The following is an 18,730-nucleotide window of genomic DNA, read 5'->3' as shown; positions in this document are numbered from 1 at the left end:
GTTCTGTGGTTAATTGTGGTTGAATGGCTCTTGCTGAAAGTGCTTGCAACATTTTAATGAAAAATATATTAAGAGAACTTTCACCTTTACAGTACACAGTAAATAAATATAATGTACAGTAAGAAAAGAAGCGTAACCTTATAAATTCTATGGTTTCTTCCAACACCCAAAATAATCATTAATGCTACATCACTGAAACTAGCTTCACTTTGTTATTGGGCATGGTCTTCCTTAAAGATTTCCAGAAGTTGCTGTGGGAAGGTTCCCCTGATCTCCATTCCAGGCTGGGTAGCACTCTCAACGCCCTTTGCACAAGTGTGGGCAGGGGGGGATCAGGCTGGATAAGAGATGGCGAGGCTTTAGTGGTCCATAAAAGCAGGAGTTTTAGGCCAGAGTTTTGCAGCAAAGCCTAAAAATGTGTAAAAAACAAACAAACAACAAAACAAAACAATAATGGTAAATAAACGATAACAATCTTATTGTTAAGAAATTATAAATATTTTCTTGTTTAAAAAATTGCACCTTTATCATAAGAGAAGATTTAAAACAACTGAAAAGTAATCTCTTCCCCCCTTCACACAGCTATTGGTTTCAGTTTAAATCACTAAAGCGATTAAATGAAACTTACAGGATTGTATTCAGGTTGTGCTTCTTGCAAAATGAAAGTTTTCCACTGGCAACTTCTACTTAGTCATTATTTGCTAAACATAAGTGTGACGTGTGAAGGAAAGTTGCATGTTTTCATAATGTGTCCAGGGAAGAAATAAAGCTTTAGAAGGTACACTTAATTGCCAAAAGTATTCAATTACCATCCAAACATTTGTCAAAATGAATTCCACGGCCACAGGTGTATAAAACCAAGCATCTAGGCATGCAGACCGCTTCATCTTCCTCCAAGAGACCTAGAAACACTTATTCATGCCTTCATCACCTCTAGACTGGACTACTGCAATTCTCTCTATTTGGGTCCTTAACACTCATCTCTCCATCGCTTGGAGTTAGTCCAAAATGCTGCTGCACTTCTTTTAACAGGTTTTAGAAAGTATGAACACATCACTCCAGTTTTAGCAAATTTACACTGGCTCCCTGTAAAGTATCGTATTGATTTTAAGATTCTTTTACTTACTTTTAAAGTTTTAAATAATATGGCGCCCAGTTATTTAAACAAACTCCTCAACATGTATGACCCCAAAAGAGTGCTGAGATCACCTAACCAGATGCTCTTAGCACAACCGAGGTCTCGATTGAAGCATAGAGGAGATTGGGCCTTCGTAGTAGCAGCACCCAGACTCTGGAATAATCTGCCAGAGGATATTCGTACTTCAGAGTCTATTCAGTCTTTTAAGACTGAATAGACGTGTTTTTAGTGAGTTTTAATAGTCTTTTAAAACTCACTTTTTTACTTTGGCTTTTAATTCGAGTTCAGTTTGAGTACCATCAGGCCTGTTTTATGTTTCTAACGTTAATTCATTGTCTTCTCATTTATCTGTATTTGTTTCTAATTTATCTATATTTGTTTCCCTGTTGCTTTCTCTTGTTCTTAACTGATTGTGAAGCACTTTGGTTAACTCTGTTTTTTTAAATGTGCTATACAAATAAATTTTGAATTAAATTGAATTGAATCTGGAGCTCAGTGAACTCCAGTGTTGTACCGTGATATGATGTATACAAGAATTTATTTTATTTATGTATTATTCACATTATTTTATTGTATAATGCCGTAATGCCACTGGATTTAAGCATGTCTCACACTCATGCAGTTAGATAGATGGTGGGGGTCTGGTAAGGAAGTTTGGGTTTATGGATTGATAACACTGACTCTAGTTTACTAAATTGGAATAAGAAAGAAAATGAAATCAAAATGGAAATTATGAAATGGGAAAATAAAGATACAAATTATAAAACACGTATTAATATTGTAAAAACACACATAATTTCAAAACTTCTTTTCCTTGCCACAATACTTCCTCCTCCGAGAACAACTGTAATGAAAATAAGTAAGATGTGCATTAAATTTATCTGGGGATCCAATCGAGAAGTGACTAAGAGGAAATTTATGTACAAGAGTAGGAAGCACAGGGGATTGGGAGCCCCAGACTTAGAGATTGTCTTGCGAATCCCTTTTATTAAAATTACTCACAGCGCAATTTCTCGGGGTGCCCCGTGGGTTCGAGGGAAAGAGGAATTGTGGCAAAAAAAGAGAGGCAGGGCCAGAGCGGGCGTACCATACCACAGGCTTATGTTTGGAGATTTATCAAGTCAATGGGAACACTATAGCTTAAATATTCTTCAAGATAATACGAAAAATATTTATAAAAAAATTAATGAAATTAAAAATGAAGGTATGATTCAATATAAGTATGTAGACAAAGATGAAAATCTTTCAGTAGTTAAAAATATACAAGACAAATTATTATCCGAAAGCATGAGAGACGTGGTATGGCTCATCTCGCTCGGGCGCCTCCCTGTGAGGGCGGTGGTTCAATGGAGTTGTTTTGTTACCACCATGAAATGTCCTATGATAGACTGTGATGAAGATGAGACCTTAGAACATCTTCTATTGGACTGTTATAGGACAACTGAGATACGGCAGAAGATGACAGAAATTGGTTATGATGTTGATGTTAATATTAAAGCGGTTAAATATGGTTTGTTTAAAGAAAAAATGGGTGAAAACAAAAGGAGACTCTTTTGGTTAGTAATGTGTGTAATAAACAAACACATTTGGAAAACCCGTGCCAAAGGAGTAATAGAACAAAAGATGATAAGTAGTGATGTGGTGAGTAAACATATCATTACAGATCTGCGGAGAAGACGAACAATGGACCTGAAACTTGGGAAAGTTTTCCCCTGGAACGTATTGAAATTGTAAGTTTTAAAAGTGTTTTGTGGACTCAGATGCTGGATTCTCCTCCTTGTTTTTCTTTTTCCTTAATGAGTGGTGTGTGATCATGGTTTTGTATATGTCGTTGTATGTGTATGTACATTTTATATGTAATTTTGTATACTTTAAATAAAGTGTTTAAAAAAAAAAAAGTAAGGAAGTTGGGGGAACCAGACAACTCCACAGGAAGAGTCTTTTGTCTTTTAGACAACTCTGGGAGGTAGCAAGAGAGTGTGAACCTTAAGGTGTGAAACAGCTATGTACTGCCTTTGTTCCTAGAGAAGGTATTTAACTGAGAGCCATGGTAGGCTCAGAGAGGGACTCTGCTGACCATCTGCCCCGCGATCATGCTTCCTCTCCACCAAGCTTGGTTTTCTGTTCTTTGTTTTGATTAAAGAATGTTAGCTACCGCTCACCGCTTGTCTGCAGGCTTTATTTAATGGAAAACCTCCGCAATAAGATGGTGTCACGAACAGGATGGTCCGTGTGGTCGCTGAACAACGGTTCTGTGGACGGGCTGATCACCCCTGAGGGAAAAGGTACCTTTGGGGGTGTCCAAATTCATTGGCTGCATCCTCCTGAGGCCACATTTGCAGGCCGATTACATCACAGCAGCGCAACGAAGGCTGTCCAAATTCGTAGACTCCTCCGAATGCAGCCGACAAATGAGTCCTCCTTTTCCCCGAATTTGAAGGATGGGTCGGGTGTGTCCTTCGTGGCCTACCATATCCCAGAATTCATAGCGCGGCTCAGCCAATTCCAGTTTTCAACAATGGCGGCCGCTAATAAGTTTTAAATATTACTCTTATTACTCTTTCTGGGTCACAAAATAAACTTTTAACATATTTTCAGGGGAGAATGTAGCTCTGTAAACTTCAAATATCTGCGGGGTTTATCAAGATATCACATATTTGCAAAAGTGCTCCGACGTTTTCAGAGACGTCTGTTATCCACCAGCTCGATAGCCAGCCGGGAGCTCGAGGGTCACTGAAGCTGCTGAGAACGGCAAACTCCCGGCACATCATTTTCAGATCACTGCGGTCTTTCGCTACTCAGGTTAAACGTGATATATAAGTCACTTAGATAACCTAAAAATGTTATTCTTTGGCTTTTTTTCTGTTTTTTATTTGTGAGTAAATCGGTTTGGCTGAGATTAAAGTTATTAGATTAGATTAGATAAAATAAAAATGTATTAATCCCCCGGGGTGGTTTTCACACAGCTGAATAAACGTCAAACAGAAAACTGATTAAACAGAAGCGTGAGATGGTTGAGAATTTACACCAGTGTCCTGTTATATTTTAGATAGCAAGGAGCAGAAAGCTGAGTTTATTAAACTCCACCGAGACAGCGGTGACGCAAATCTGAAGGCTAGACTGTCCAATTTCACAGCCGTTTACTTCCGGCCTACCCGACCTTCTGAAGACCTGGCCCACGTAGGCCGCGAAGGCCGGGTCCTCAGGAGGATGCAGCCCATGAATTTGGACATGACTTTTGTCCTGCCGGCTGAAAGACAATGGAGGAGTCACGAAGCCATGTGTTTTAGCCACCACCAAGACCATCGACTTTCAGGGGACTCCTGCAGATGGGTGAGTTGTAGCTAACTTGTATACAGTCATGGAGAGTTTTTTGTCTGGCCGAAGGGGGGAACGCCTGCTGACCAGGCTTGTGTTGGGTACGGTCCATCACAAGGACAGTGGCTTGAGCACGCTGTTGGGGAGAAGCCAGCCCAGGCCTGTGGTCAGTCCACTCGGACTGTCCACTCGGACTGACCACAGTGTAAGAGACAATGTGCAACTTTATTGTGCATGTTTCATTGTGTTAAGTTGACACATGGCAAGGGCCATGTGGCAAAAGAGGGTTTTCCGGGGGAGCTTTCATTTTTAAATTGCAGAGACCGTGACATGAGGGATATGGACGGAGAGACTGAGGTGCAGAAGACCAGGAGAGAAGACTTCAAGAGGACCATTTCCAGCGCAACTGACAACCCAGAGAGGGCTGCACCACTTGGTTTCCTAGAAATCGTCATGAGGAGATTTTGAACAACAGCAAAATCCAAAATAAAGTGGAAGAGATCCTACGGTGACTTTGAGGAAGACTACAGCAGTGTACGACTTGCTCTGCTCCTAAATCTACAGCGGTGTTGGAACGGAAACTGAGGGATGAAGGGAGCATGCCAAGCTCCGAGAGTGACAGCGCAGAGGGAGATGAGCGATGGAATTATGACTCTGTAAGCAGCACTGACACCAGGAGCCATGACCGTTACCGGAAATGACTGAAAGCAATTTCCCATGAATGACCACCTAATGCTGTTTCACTTTGCCATGCATACTTTGAGACTGTGGAGAGGGTATTTCCTTTGTATTGTTGTTGTTGTCATTTGCATGTGAGAGCTTAGATTGTGAGGACGATTAAAGATGAACAAAGGGTGGTGAGAGAACAGTGAAGTGAGGATACACACAATAATGTTGATGTGATATACAGAATGTCAGGAAAGAAATTCTGTTATTAATGTGATTCTTAAGGTTTGATTTAAGAATCAAAGGGTGGAATTGTATAAGAATTTCTTTTATTTATGTATTATTCACATTATTTTATTGTACAGGGTGGGCAATTTATATGGATACACCATAATAAAATGGGAATGGTTGGTGATATTAAAGTCCTGTTTGTGGCACATTAGTATATGTGAGGGGGCAAACTCCTCAAGAAGGGTGGTGACCATGGTGGCCATTTAGAAGTCGGCCATCTTGGATACAACTTTTGTTTTTTCAATAGGAAGAGGGCCATGTGCAGTGTTGGGGAGTAACGGAATACATGTACCGCCGTTACGTATTTAGAATACAAAATATGAGTAACTGTATTCCGTTACAGTTACCGTTTAAAAAGGTGGTATTCAGAATACAGTTAACACGTGAGGAGCGGATCGAAATTGTGTTGATATCTGGTGAACGCAGTAACCGGGTCATTGCAGCAGATTTCAATGCAAGACACCCTATGAGACCACCCATCTCCTATGCTACAGTTAGCAAACTGCTTGCTAAGTTTCGTGAAACTGGTTCAGTGTTGGATTTGCCAAAATGTGGACGCAAGAAAACTGTCACTAATGAAGAAACATCAGTGGCTGTTCTAGCTTCATTCAGCAAGAGCCCACAGCGTAGCACTCGCCGCATGTCACTGGAGAGTGGCATTAGTCGAACATCCCTTCGGCGGATATTAGCTACTCACAAATGGCACCCTTACAAACTCCAGCTACTGCAGCATCTCAACGAGGATGACCCAGATCGGCGCACAGAATTTGCAGAATGGGCAAAACAAAAATTGGAACAGGACTCTCAGTTCACGCAGAAGGTTTTGTTTAGTGATGAGGCAAACTTTTATGTTAATGGTGAAGTTAACAAACAAAACCACCGCTATTGGTCTGATGTTAACCCACATTGGATGGATCCCTCCAAGACTGTTGGAACAACAAAAGTGATGGTTTGGTGTGGTATATGGGGTACAACGATAGTGGGTCCATTCTTCATCAATGGAAACGTCAAGGCCACTGGATATTTGAAATTGCTACATGATGATGTGTTTCCCTCTTTATGCACTGAAGCTGGCACGTTCCCTGAGTTTTTCCAGCAGGATGGTGCACCACCACATTATGGGTGCCAGGTCCGAGCATTCCTAGATGAACAGTTTCCTGGAAAGTGGATTGGTCGTCGTGGTCCAGTTGAATGGCCCCCAAGGTCTCCCGATCTGACCCCCTTAAACTTTTATCTTTGGGGTCATCTGAAGGCAATTGTCTATGGTGTGAAGATACGAGATGTGCAGCACCTGAAACTACGGATACTGGATGCCTGTGCTGGCATTTCTCCTGCGGTGTTGCTCTCAGTGTGTGAAGAGTGGGAGAAGAGGGTTGCATTGACAATCTAACACAATGGGCAGCACATTGAACACATTTTATAAGTGGTCAGCAACTTGTAAATAACTCATGAAAGAATAAAGTTACGTTGAAACCAAGCACACCATTGTTTTTCTTGTGATTTTACCAATAAGTTTGATGTGTCACATGGCCCTCTTCCTATTGAAAAAACAAAAGTTTTATCCAAGATGGCCGACTTCTAAATGGCCACCATGGTCACCACCCATCTTGAGGAGTTTGCCCCCTCACATATACTAATGTGCCACAAACAGGACTTTAATATCACCAACCATTCCCATTTTATCACGGTGTATCCATATAAATGGCCCACCCTGTATAATACCTTAGTGGAATGGAATGACAGAAACTTTGCCATAACGTGGTTGGCCACATAAAATCACAGAGTGGGGTCAGTGGATGCTGAGGCACATAGTGTGCAGAGGTCACCAACTTCCTGCAGGGTCAATCGCTAGAGACCACTGAACTTCACTTTGCCTTCAGATTAACTCAAGAGAGGTGTGTAGAGACATTCATTGAATGAGTTTCATGGTCAAGCAGCAGTGTGAAGCTGTGGATGCAGTGTAAAGCCTTGTGATTTGTCACCCTGGAGTAAATAAATCACGCTTCTCCATCTGGCATCCAATGGACAAATGTGGTTTGGCAGTTGCCAAGGTAACGGTACTTGTCTGACTGCATTGTACCAAGTGCGATGGAGGTGGGATTATGGTATATGTTTTTAAGGAGCTGGGCTTTGTTGCTTAGTTCCAGTGAAAGGAGATGGCCCCTTACTGTTCCAGCATGGGTGTGCACCAGTGCACAGAGCAAGGTCCATAAAGACATGGATGAGTAAGTTTGGTGTGGAAGAACTTGACTGGGGTGTGGAGAGTCCTGACAGTCCCTATATAATACCTTTGGGATGAATTAGAGTGGAGACTGTGAGCCAGGCCTTCCAAAAACAACATAGTCTGACATGACTGTCTGACCTTACAAATGCACTTCTGTAAGAATGGTCAAAAATTCCCATAAACACACTCATGTGGAAAGCCTTCCCAGAAGAGTTGAAGCTGTTAGGTGCAAAGGGTGGGCCGACATCATATTAAACCTATGGTTTAAGAACGGGATGTCACTCAAGTTCATACATGTGTAAAGGCAGACGAGCAAATAGTTTTGGCAATGTAGTGTACTTGTACAAATATAAAATGCAGTAATATCAGTTATTAACAATTTTTGTATGCGATTGCAGAAGAGATTTAAAACTGTGACCTAGAAGTGTGATTGTGAGAGTGGTTTTCACCACAGGTTATCCCGGGGGGATCAGTAATCAATGAATTTTAACCTGTCTTACATGTAACAGTCCATCTGGTCTGATTACTACAGAAACTATACAAACAAGAAAAAGGTCTGCTTGGTGAGTATGTAATCCTACCTGAACTCCTGATTCCAGTTCAAACACAGCATTACTGTTGGTGAAGTAGTCATCTGACAGGACACAGATAAGCATTTGGCTTTTCTTTATTGCAAGAACCACGTCATTTGTGTATGCTGTAGAGAAAATAAAAATTAGGAACCTTTTTGGGAAACATAAAGTCTCACACAGACACACACATATGTGATCTTTTGACCTCCTCCAGGAATCACATCCCTCTCCAGTAGACAGAGGCGATACCCCCACTGGTCCTCTAACACTTGGGGCAGCAGCACCTCTAGTGGCTTTTTGGTGGCTTTAACTTCCTCGTTAAGTAGGTTGGTGATACACAGGCTTCCTGTCAACAAAAGAAACTGTCACTTTATGTTTTTTAAAATGTAATAGGGTGAAAAAAGAGTCCTTGCTTTGGCCTACCTTCCTCATCATTAGGAGGTGATCTGGAGGAAATGATCTCACCTTCCACCACTTCTTCTGATGCAGGGCTCCACACATACGACAGAAACACGTCAAACTCTTTCTCATCTGGTAGAGGTGTTGCGAAAGACAGTGGGGGGAAAAAATACATATGATAACAGTCTTTCTTTGTGGAGACAAAACAACATATTGACTGCCACTACTACAGAAAATGACTATTTTAAAGCATTGTCACAGTGTTTCAGTTAGCCTATGGATGTAATGCCCATCCTGAAGTAATGCCATGTCCTATAAAGAGGAGATACAGGTGTGCCAGTCTATGTGCATCTGCATTAACCTTCATCGTGTTTTCCATTTTGAAAGTAAGATCTGTAGATGAGCTGTATCTCCAGCCATTTTACATGCACGATGATTCCCAGCCCACCCACCAGCAGGAAGGATGTAACTGGATACCCAACCAGCGATGGCCATTGCACTGCAAGAAGAAAAAAAAGCCAACAAAACAACTTTTAGATTGTATTATGTCTTCAAAGCAGGAGTGACCGACATGGGAAGCTGGATGGGTAGAAGCTGGAACACAAAACTGAAACAGTTTAACTACACATCAAGCAGACACAGAGCAACCCTTGCATACTTTAAGAATTTCGTTTGTGTCAACCTGATGAATATGAGTTAAATAGCTTTCTTTTCAGCTTTAGATTGGATTTCATCACATTTTTTGCTTGTTTGGTGATTAGTTTTTTTTTTTTTTTGCAAAAGCATTGTCTATTGCAGCAGACCACAACAGTGACAAAAGCACAGTGATATAACAGTGTTATTACAAATATTGTCTGACTAAAACATGAACACATGAAGTAACAATAAGAACATTATTACCTTTAATTTTCCTTTTCAGCTTGACTGTGGCGCTGATGTTTCCAAATGTATTACTGGCGATGCAGGTGTACGTGTACGTCAAGTGCTGTGGCGTCACCTCGTTTATCGTAGCTACCTGTACGACCTCGTACTCTTGCATGTACTTTTTCAAAGACTCTCTGTTTGTGGAATTCTGTCTGCATTACAGAAATGATGTTGAGAGCTTTGCACGCTACATGCATGGATTTTATAACATCAGTAGTAAGGGACTGATGTGACTTACTTACTGTCTAGTAGAGTCATGTTACCATCATTATTCATGTACCACTCCATCTTTGGTGAAAAATTTAGTTCAAAAGGAAAAAGTGCCTTACATAAGAGTGTGTAAGGCTGGCCTAAATTGAGTGGAGGGGAAAAAAAGCCATTAAAAGCAGGTCACTAGAAGTGACACAAACAACTAATGGGCTGCTTGATTTTGTGTGTTGACTTCCTGTACATGTTTTTCTTTAAAATCATTTTTGCAGAATGATGTAACTAATCACCAATTTCCACTTCCTTTGGCTCATTATCAACAGGAATCCTGGGAGGTTCGCGTAATGGCGGTGCTGTGAAGGCGATTGGAAATAAAGTCAGAAATGTGTACCTAATTTACTACGGAAACAGTCATACACATATAGATCTGAGCTCTACTTTGAAACAGCCACTCCAACATTTATATATATAAAATGATATTAGGAATCAGGACAGGAAACTTGGAGCTGTTTTGCATTCATCGGGAGAAATCAATGGAAGATGAAATTCAAACGACTCCTTGCAATCTGTGTATATCAAGACATACCGACACCTTAAAATTCAGCAAGAAACAAGCAGAAACAAGCCAAGACGCAGGCAGCTCTGTCAGGCTGATTTTTGCATCACAACAATTGTCAGCAAGTTACAGAGGGGCTCAGAGAACAGTATGCTAAGTTTTAACTAACAGCACTAACTTATAGCTAGCTGCATACCTGGAGCTCTTTTATAAGACAGGCCTATAGATAAATGAAATGTACTATTACCATATGTATTTGCATGCGTTCTAAGTTGTTCTTACACAGGAAAGCAATGATAGCAACAACCACACAAACAGTTAACCACTTAACCACCTCCTGTGGGTTAGGCCCTGTGGTATTCAGTTACTGAGCAGCATATGAACCAAATAACATTTTTTGGTAGAGTGTAATGTACAAACTGAGTTTGGAATGTAAATGGTTTTCTTATAGGACAGTGGCATTCAGGTGTCCCTTGTGTAATTTTATATTTGTGAAACACTAAATAAATAAATAAATAAATGAATAAATAAATTTCTTGAAATTATGGGATAGGAATATGGATGAAATGCCATTGCGTCAGTGTAAATGCATACACCAACGACATACTGGTGAAAGAACAAATTTTTCTGACCTGGCCTAGAAAAAAAAAAAATATTATTGCAATTTATAGAACCTGACTTTTCAAAAGTGTGTTAAAATGGATGCTTAAATTTGGAACATCTGTTTGACGTGTAAATGTTTCAGAGTACGTACAGACATAAGATCTTACAAGATATGACCATGCTGTTCTATCCGGTAGTATGCACTGGCCTACTTTAGTATTACTTTTTATCTTATTAGACTGTAGTGTCAGATTTCTAATTGGTCAAACTATCTATTAAAAGCAAGTAAGAGGACACACATAACTTTTTCTTATATGTATGCATATATATATATATGTATATATATATATATATTTTAAAATATATCTTTTTGCATTTTTTTGTTTGCTAGCCTTTAGTGGCACAATCTTGTGCAAAATGACCACAAGCAAGACTACATATTGAGCTACATTTCAACATCCTGTAAATAACCCAACAAAACAAAGCAAAACAGAAAGATGCAAATTGTGTAACCAATGTGTTGTCTTCCCCTGAGGTACATTATGTAAGGATTATAATAAAGCACTATATTAAAGTTCCCCTCTTAATAACATTTAAGAGTGGTGCTGCAGCTGACATGAAGCATCGTATTGGAGCTTTCAGGAAAAAAAGGGCGATAGGATAAGCTGTGTGTCTGATGTCTGCTGTTTTGCAAGTGCACCATAAGAGATCAATGTGGACATATCACTCAAGTGCGCAATAGCAAGAGATAAGACAAGACACTGTTGGGAAACAACACGCAGACTGTGGTATACTATATGATGCAAAAGATAGCAACAACTGAGGCTGATGCTTATTAACCCAGGGGTGCACATAAGTGGTCCGCAGGTTGGCATTCGCTGTCAAAATAAAAGACGTGCACCAGATAAGAAGTTGCAACGCGCGTTTGCGTACATATAAAAGGCACTGTTTTTGTCCGCTAGAGTGGGATTTTCACGGCATATTCTGCACCACATCTCTGTGCGTTCATCATTTGTTTGAAGCCAGCTCACCTCCTGCCACCACTTTTCCGAGAATACGCGCTTCTTTTGTGGTTCGGACTCCTTCTGACATTTCTTTGGAGGTGGAGGAACACCAAAGTAATTGTTTAAAGGAGCTTGCTTCTTCAACATCTTTAAGAGTTCTAAACAAATGTCTGTCCTCCTCCAGAAAATCTTATATACGCAAACGTGTGTTGCAACTTCTTATCTGGTGCGCGTCTTTTATTTTGACAGCGAATGCGCACCTGCGGACCACTTATGTGCACCCCTGTTAATAGCTATGGATCACATAACAATAGCAGGAATGGAATAGTGCAGTGGCTGAGTGTTAATAGCAAGACTATGTATAGAGCATTGACCAGATAAAACATCTGGTGGCTATTGATGCTGTGCCAATCAGTGTTTCAGTGTAGAGATGTTTTAGTGAATAAATGAAAGCTTAAAGATGCTGGTGTTGAAGCTCATGATTTTAAGCAGAAGAAATATGGGCGAAAATGAATGTTGTGGTTCGTAGCTGGACTGAGATGCGCAGAAAGGACGAGAAGTCTGTGCAACTGTGTATGTATGAATTTGACTATTTAATTTTAAATACCCAGCAGTTAGGTTAAGATTAACAACCCTAGAGTTACAGTTAGGTCAATACGACACAATTTTTGTAGTTTTGCTTGTTTTTTTGCTTGCTGTTCACTATTACACTGGATTTTAAAATCAAACAGCCAAAATGCCATTGAAGTGCAGTTTCAGCTTTAATTTAAGGACTTTGACAAATGTGTTACACAAACTGTTTCGGAATTACAGCCATTATTATACATATTCCCAATATTGTTTATTCCCATATTTGGATGCTGTTCACTGGAACTCTTAGTGTGCAGTCTAAAGAGGTGCAAATGAAGGAGGCCATCATGTTGAGTCTTAATCATGTGCCAAAAAAACAGTATGGTAGATTGTAAAAAAAGAAATAAAAATGAATGCATTGGTCAGTTCAGCAACACTAAAACATCTTAAAGACCACTGAAAGTTTTAACTTGGTTAAGACAAAAAAAAACCAACTGAAAAATCTTTCGCAACATCCAGCTAAATTGAGAACTTTCTCAAGAAAGTAGGCATATCACTGACAACATCTACATTCAAGAAATTGCTTCATGAATGTGAGTACAAAGAGATTACAAAAAGTCGCAATCCACCGGTTGCATTTAAGAACAGGAGGGCCAAATTAGACAGGCAGAAAACTTCATGATCCAAAGCATACTGCAAAATGTGTCAGAAATGGTGGTGCAAATGGTTACAGGCATGTATTTGCTTTGAGTAGAAAAGGCAATTAGTGTTTACTGACCATGTGACTGCTTATAGAAGAAGCAGGATGAAGTGTACAGGGCTATACTCTTTCTCTATACTCAGATTAAGCCAAACGATACAAAACTGATCAAACACCACATTACAGTGCAAATGGATAATGATGGAAAGCATAGTGCAAAAACAGAGATGGGATACTATTTAAGTCAGTCAGCTGATCTCTAATCCCAACAGAGCATGCTTTGTAGTAACTGAAGACAGAGACCCCAAACGAGCAGCACCCAAAGATGGCTGTAGTAATGGCCTGGTAGAGTATTTCAAGAGAGGAGACACAGTAGCCTATGTGTTATCACTTCAGGTATTCATTTGTTAAATGTTGAATTTATCATTTAACCAGGTATCATTTATTAAAATGTGTTGAAATGTGTTGAAACAATGTGTTCAATATGTTTAAATAGTATTTGCATTATATAGGTCATATTATATGGTTCATATTTACAAGTATCCTGTTTGTTGCGAAGAGCTCATGATTTTAAGTGGGCGTAATCTTGGGCGAAAGTGAATGTTGTGATTGGACTGAGTTGTGCAGAAAGTGTATGTATGAATTGGACTATCAACAGTCTTTGTGGATATGCACATTCTACAAACTGCCTGTGAGAAGCTGGAGACGTTTCTCCTAAAAAAAACACAGTGCAGCTGCTCATGTTTGCATTAGCTTTAAGTTAGCATCAATCTTCATTCCTTGAACTGACCGAGAGACTACAAGCTAGAGGTGCAGAGACTTTTACTGCCAGATATCTTCCAACAGCGAGTTCTTTTCCTCATCATGCTCTTCCAAGAGCATAAAAACTGCAAGTTCAGCATTATAAGGTACAATATGTTATGTATTTTTTTCTCTTTGAGTGAAATGACCATCACGATTTGGGCCACACTGCTCCCAAGCATCACTTCAGGCCTGCAACAAGTTTTCATTTCTGTTGGTGTTATTTTATTTTAACATATGCTGGCTTGAGTGTGTGCACAGAGAGAGTGTGGACCCATCTTTGTGTTACTGAAGTTGAAATTGAGTTATCCAAATTACCACACCAAACATAATGAGACATTTTAAAGTAATTGTAACCCAGCATTTTATATAATTCTCTGTTTTAGTTTTCAAGATAATTTAATTCAACTCAATTGTTTCTGAAACTGGTCCAAGTCATTTTATTTCCTTAGTTATTAAGGTTGGGGTATTTGATGACTAAGTGTTACATTAGCGATTTGTAAGTGTACTAAATTTGTTACTTTTACAATACCTGCATTTGATAGTTTTAAATATAGGTATCCTAGTATTTTAAAGTTGATCTACCAACACTCAAGAGACTAAGTAATATTTGACAAACTCTCATTGGATTAAAGTTGTTTGGTTTAAAGAACCCAAGGTGCTTACCTGCCACGATAAGTACAGGTGGGCTAGACACTGATTGCAAAGGATTTTCTTCCATATTTTTAAAATCATCATTGTATTTAAAATTCTGTTTGTGTGCCCAGTTAGTTTTGATCCTCTCTGAATAGGGGGTTATTTATTAAAAAAATGCTGTAATTTACAGCTAATCTAAAAATGTTTATTATTAAGCCCCTTGAATTAAAGCTGAAGACCTGTATTTCAGTTACATCCTGATTGATTTTAAAATCCACCTTGCTGGTACAAAGAAAAATGACACAAATTTGTCATCATCCCCAAAAATTATGGTCCTAACTGTATGCTACTGCGTTTGCTCAAAATTGGTGGTACTTATTTATATCATGAACTTTTAGCCATAGTGATAATATCTTGATCATATAAGAAAACAAAAAAACACATACATATGAGAACATGAAGACAGCACTTACGTATAACTATGACCTCAACCCCTGTCCTCAAAGTCCATGTGACTCCTCCCTCAATTATTTGTGTGTCACAGAAAAATACTCCAGCATCCTGTTCATAGACTGTTTCGAGATATAACACCTCTCTGACTTCCCGAGACAGTCTGTGTTGGTCTGACACCTTCGTTTTATTCTGTAAGAAAGCACACTTGTTTTTGCTGTGATTTCAATGTTTAGATTGTGAAGTGGTTACTACTATCTTGTATGGACCTCACCTTGTACCAAGTGACATTCGTGTTGTTACTACAGCCGAAGCCTGGGCAGGAGATGTGACCACCGGCAACCACAACCAGGATTTTAATGCTTTCATTACGCCAAAGGCATCTCATTTTCTCCACTTGCAGACGGAAGAACAGCTTGTTGCCACTGGATAGCAGAGACACGAACATGTAATAGAAATTTGTGAAGCAGCAAGTCATTTACACTCATTGTAAACAATTTATTTTGCATTTGAAGATAGTTTTTTTTAAAAAGGTTTTAAACAAGTTTTAATTAAATTACTGCACTCAATGAACTGTACCGCATTCAGATTTGTGAAAGGTGCTATAAATGTAAAGGTTTTTTTTGTTTGTTTGTTTTTTTTAAAAAATTTGTTCATTTCAGGCACAACAAAATACATAAAGTGCACAAAAACAAACAAACAAACAAACAAACAAATGTACCTGAAAAGGAGTGGGATGAAGAAAACTTATTAAATCCCACCCCTATATTCACTCATCAACAAAAAACAATAAGCTTCCCGCAGCTACGCCCATCGTTACAAACCAAACAAACCAAACCAAGCAAAACAAATAGAACCTTCATAACTGAATACAGAATATATTCATTATAAATTGCGTTACCACAGGTAACAGGCAATAATAATTACAAAGTAACAAACACACATACATATACATACATACATATATATCTACACACACATGTACATATATATGTATGTATGTATATGTATGTGTGTTTGATTGACTAATGATAACATTTTAAAATCTCAGAGGTGTGACTCACACTTTAACGCCTTTAAAGTGAAAACAGATTTCACATTCTCATGTGTATATCTGTTAGTGGCTGAGAAGAGGTGTCTTGCTGAAACATCTACAGTGAAAATGATGAGGGTGAAACCCACAGAGATCTTTTCAGCTAATAAACCTCAATCTGACATAAGATGACCACTGACAGAAAAAAAGTGAATAACACTGATTATCACTTCATCGTGGCACCTGTTATTGGGTGGGATATGTTAGGGAGCAAGTGAACAGTTTGTCCTCAAAATTGACGTTAGAAGCAGGAAAAATGGGCAAGAGTAAGGATTTGAGTGAGTCTGTCAAGAGCCAAAGTGTGATGGCTAGACGACTGGGTCAGAGCATCTCCCAATCTGCAGCTCGTGTGGAATATTCCCAGGCAGCAGTTAGCATCAAGTATTATCATTGGTGAACCAGCGACAGGGTCCTGGTCGGAAGAAGTCGAGTCGACAGAGGCAGTGTGATTTCGATATGTTTTGCTGGGAAACATTGTGTCCTGTCATCCATGTGGATGTTATTTTGACATGTACCACCTAACTAAGCAGTGTTGCAGACCATGTACACCCTTTCATGGTATTATCTGATGGCTGTGGCCTCTTTCAGCAGGATAATGCTCCCTGCTACAAAATGGTTCAGGAATGGTTTGAGGACTGATTTTGAGGTATTGAATTTGAGGAATGAATTTGAAAGGTATTGACTTGGCCTCCAAATTCCCCAGATCTCTGTCCAGTCAAGCATCTGTGGGATGTGCTTGAAAAAAACAGTCCAATCATTGTAGGCCTTACCTCATAACTTACAGGACTTATATAAAGACTCCTTTGTCTGTGACTAAAAAGAGAATGACAAGACAAGATCCATTAATTAAGTTGTGCAGAAAGGTGGGATGGTGTGATCCACTCAGAGGCAGTCATAGTTTAGATGTCTAAATTATGACTTAAAATAAAGAAAGAGTTAGTAAAATAAAACAAATGTCAAACAACACTGCCAGATACCACAACCCACGTTCAGGGGTTTAGAGGAATCCATGCCCTGGTGGGTCAGGGATGTTTTAACAGCAAAAGGGGGTTAAAAAGTCTGAGTTATCCACATTCATTAGGTAGTTAGTCTCCCTTGAATGTCTGACCATAAACAGTGATTTTTAGTAACATTTGGCATTTTGTGCTATTTTATCTAACTGAGACCTCTTTAGGGTCTCTATATGGGCAAGAGAAACAATTACAGCAGCAAAAAAACAAAAAACTGTTCCAGGGTGCAGTGTCTTTAAACATACCTAAAATAGGAACAATATATCACTGTATACAATATATCAATATATTACTTAAACTTAGCATTATTTACTTTGTGAAACATGAATAATTTCCAGAATGTTTAGCTTCAGCTATGAACAGTTTTCTACAGTCTAGGAATTGCTCTTCATTTCCTCCTCCTTCAGCACTGGAACTTGTACTCTTCATTTCCACCGTCTTTGAACAGTTACAGTATGGCATCATAAAGTTTTGTCCCTCCACAGCTTTGTAGTGCTTCTGAAGATCTAGACACACAGATGAGTTGTGTTGTTGTCATATTTCAATCTAAAATAGTCTGAGTCTTCACACTTCCTCTGAAAAATGCAACATTTTAAAACAGTTCTGCTGTAATATATGATTTACAATTTGTATTATGATAAATACCTGATTTGTTTGTTTGATGATTTGCTTCACAGTATCCCTTCAAGAAAAGGTGTAGAAAAAACAGGAAATATGCAGTTTCCATGCTGCGTCTTTGAATCTGAGAAAGCCGGTTGTTGGTGTCAAGCGTCGCAGTGATGGAGTTCTTAGTATTTCCTACTTTTCACGTTCTTGCTTCTTCTTCTTTGGTGGAAAATCTTGCGGTTGAAGCAATTCACAGGACATATGTTGTAGCATGTGGTGTCATACAATTTCCTGTTTAGTTACGCCCGAACATCATTTCACTGGAACTCGCTCTAATATTTGAGTTCCTGCTACTTCTTAGCCACTTCCTGTGTGAACAGCAGAAGAATATTTGTCTGTACTCTTATATTTCACTTGTGCTTTAAAGGGAAACCCTGATTGACAGAGGTAGGGGACCCTTTCAGGATTTAGTGCAAAAAATAAATAAATACATAAATAAAGCAAACCCCAAACACAATCTTATATATATAATACCACTGTATGATCTCTTAGAACAGATGGGTTAAGAACTACATATCATCTGTTGTGAACTGCAAAATGGTGTGATCCAGTCTCATTGTTGTTGCGCTGCTAGATGCACATACAAGTTTATGATGGTATCTGCTGTGTGGTGGCATGCATATTTATTGGGCATCATAGTGGAGATATATGTGTCAGGGATAAAGATAACCTTGAAGCTTTAGGGAAAACCTAGATGACAAGAATCACATCCAAAAGGACTTTTCTGCTATGTGTGCATGGACTGCTGAAAGCACTGGAAACAGTTGGTTGCAATAGGCAAGACACTTGCAAGCCGCAGCCAATATCTATTTGCCACAGAGATTTAGGCAAGATCTGTGGTTAAAACGTGAATTCTTCTGTTTTTCATGTTTCTTCCTGAAATACACAAAGGAATTTGACTG

The 18,730-nt window shown here is 39.2% G+C and overlaps 1 protein-coding gene across 1 annotated transcript; it reads right to left on the bottom strand.

Moving 5' to 3' along the window:
- Positions 1 to 34: 34 nt before the first annotated feature.
- On the bottom strand, positions 35 to 18,112 carry LOC100696716 (interleukin-18 receptor accessory protein). The gene is made up of 12 exons (XM_005466831.4): positions 17,808 to 18,112; positions 17,476 to 17,668; positions 15,334 to 15,484; positions 15,083 to 15,251; positions 10,030 to 10,092; positions 9,771 to 9,882; positions 9,509 to 9,684; positions 8,970 to 9,107; positions 8,633 to 8,740; positions 8,415 to 8,555; positions 8,219 to 8,334; positions 35 to 409 (listed from the first exon to the last, which is right to left on the bottom strand). The coding sequence occupies exons 1-12, from the start codon at positions 17,887 to 17,889 to the stop codon at positions 185 to 187; spliced, it is 1,674 nt and encodes a 557-aa protein (XP_005466888.1). The 5' UTR covers positions 17,890 to 18,112; the 3' UTR covers positions 35 to 184.
- Between the last annotated feature and the right edge of the window lie 618 nt (positions 18,113 to 18,730).

This window comes from Oreochromis niloticus, linkage group LG1 (genome assembly GCF_001858045.2).
Source record: "Oreochromis niloticus isolate F11D_XX linkage group LG1, O_niloticus_UMD_NMBU, whole genome shotgun sequence".
NCBI lineage: Eukaryota > Metazoa > Chordata > Actinopteri > Cichliformes > Cichlidae > Oreochromis > Oreochromis niloticus.
This window is presented reverse-complemented; position numbering and strand designations above follow the sequence as displayed.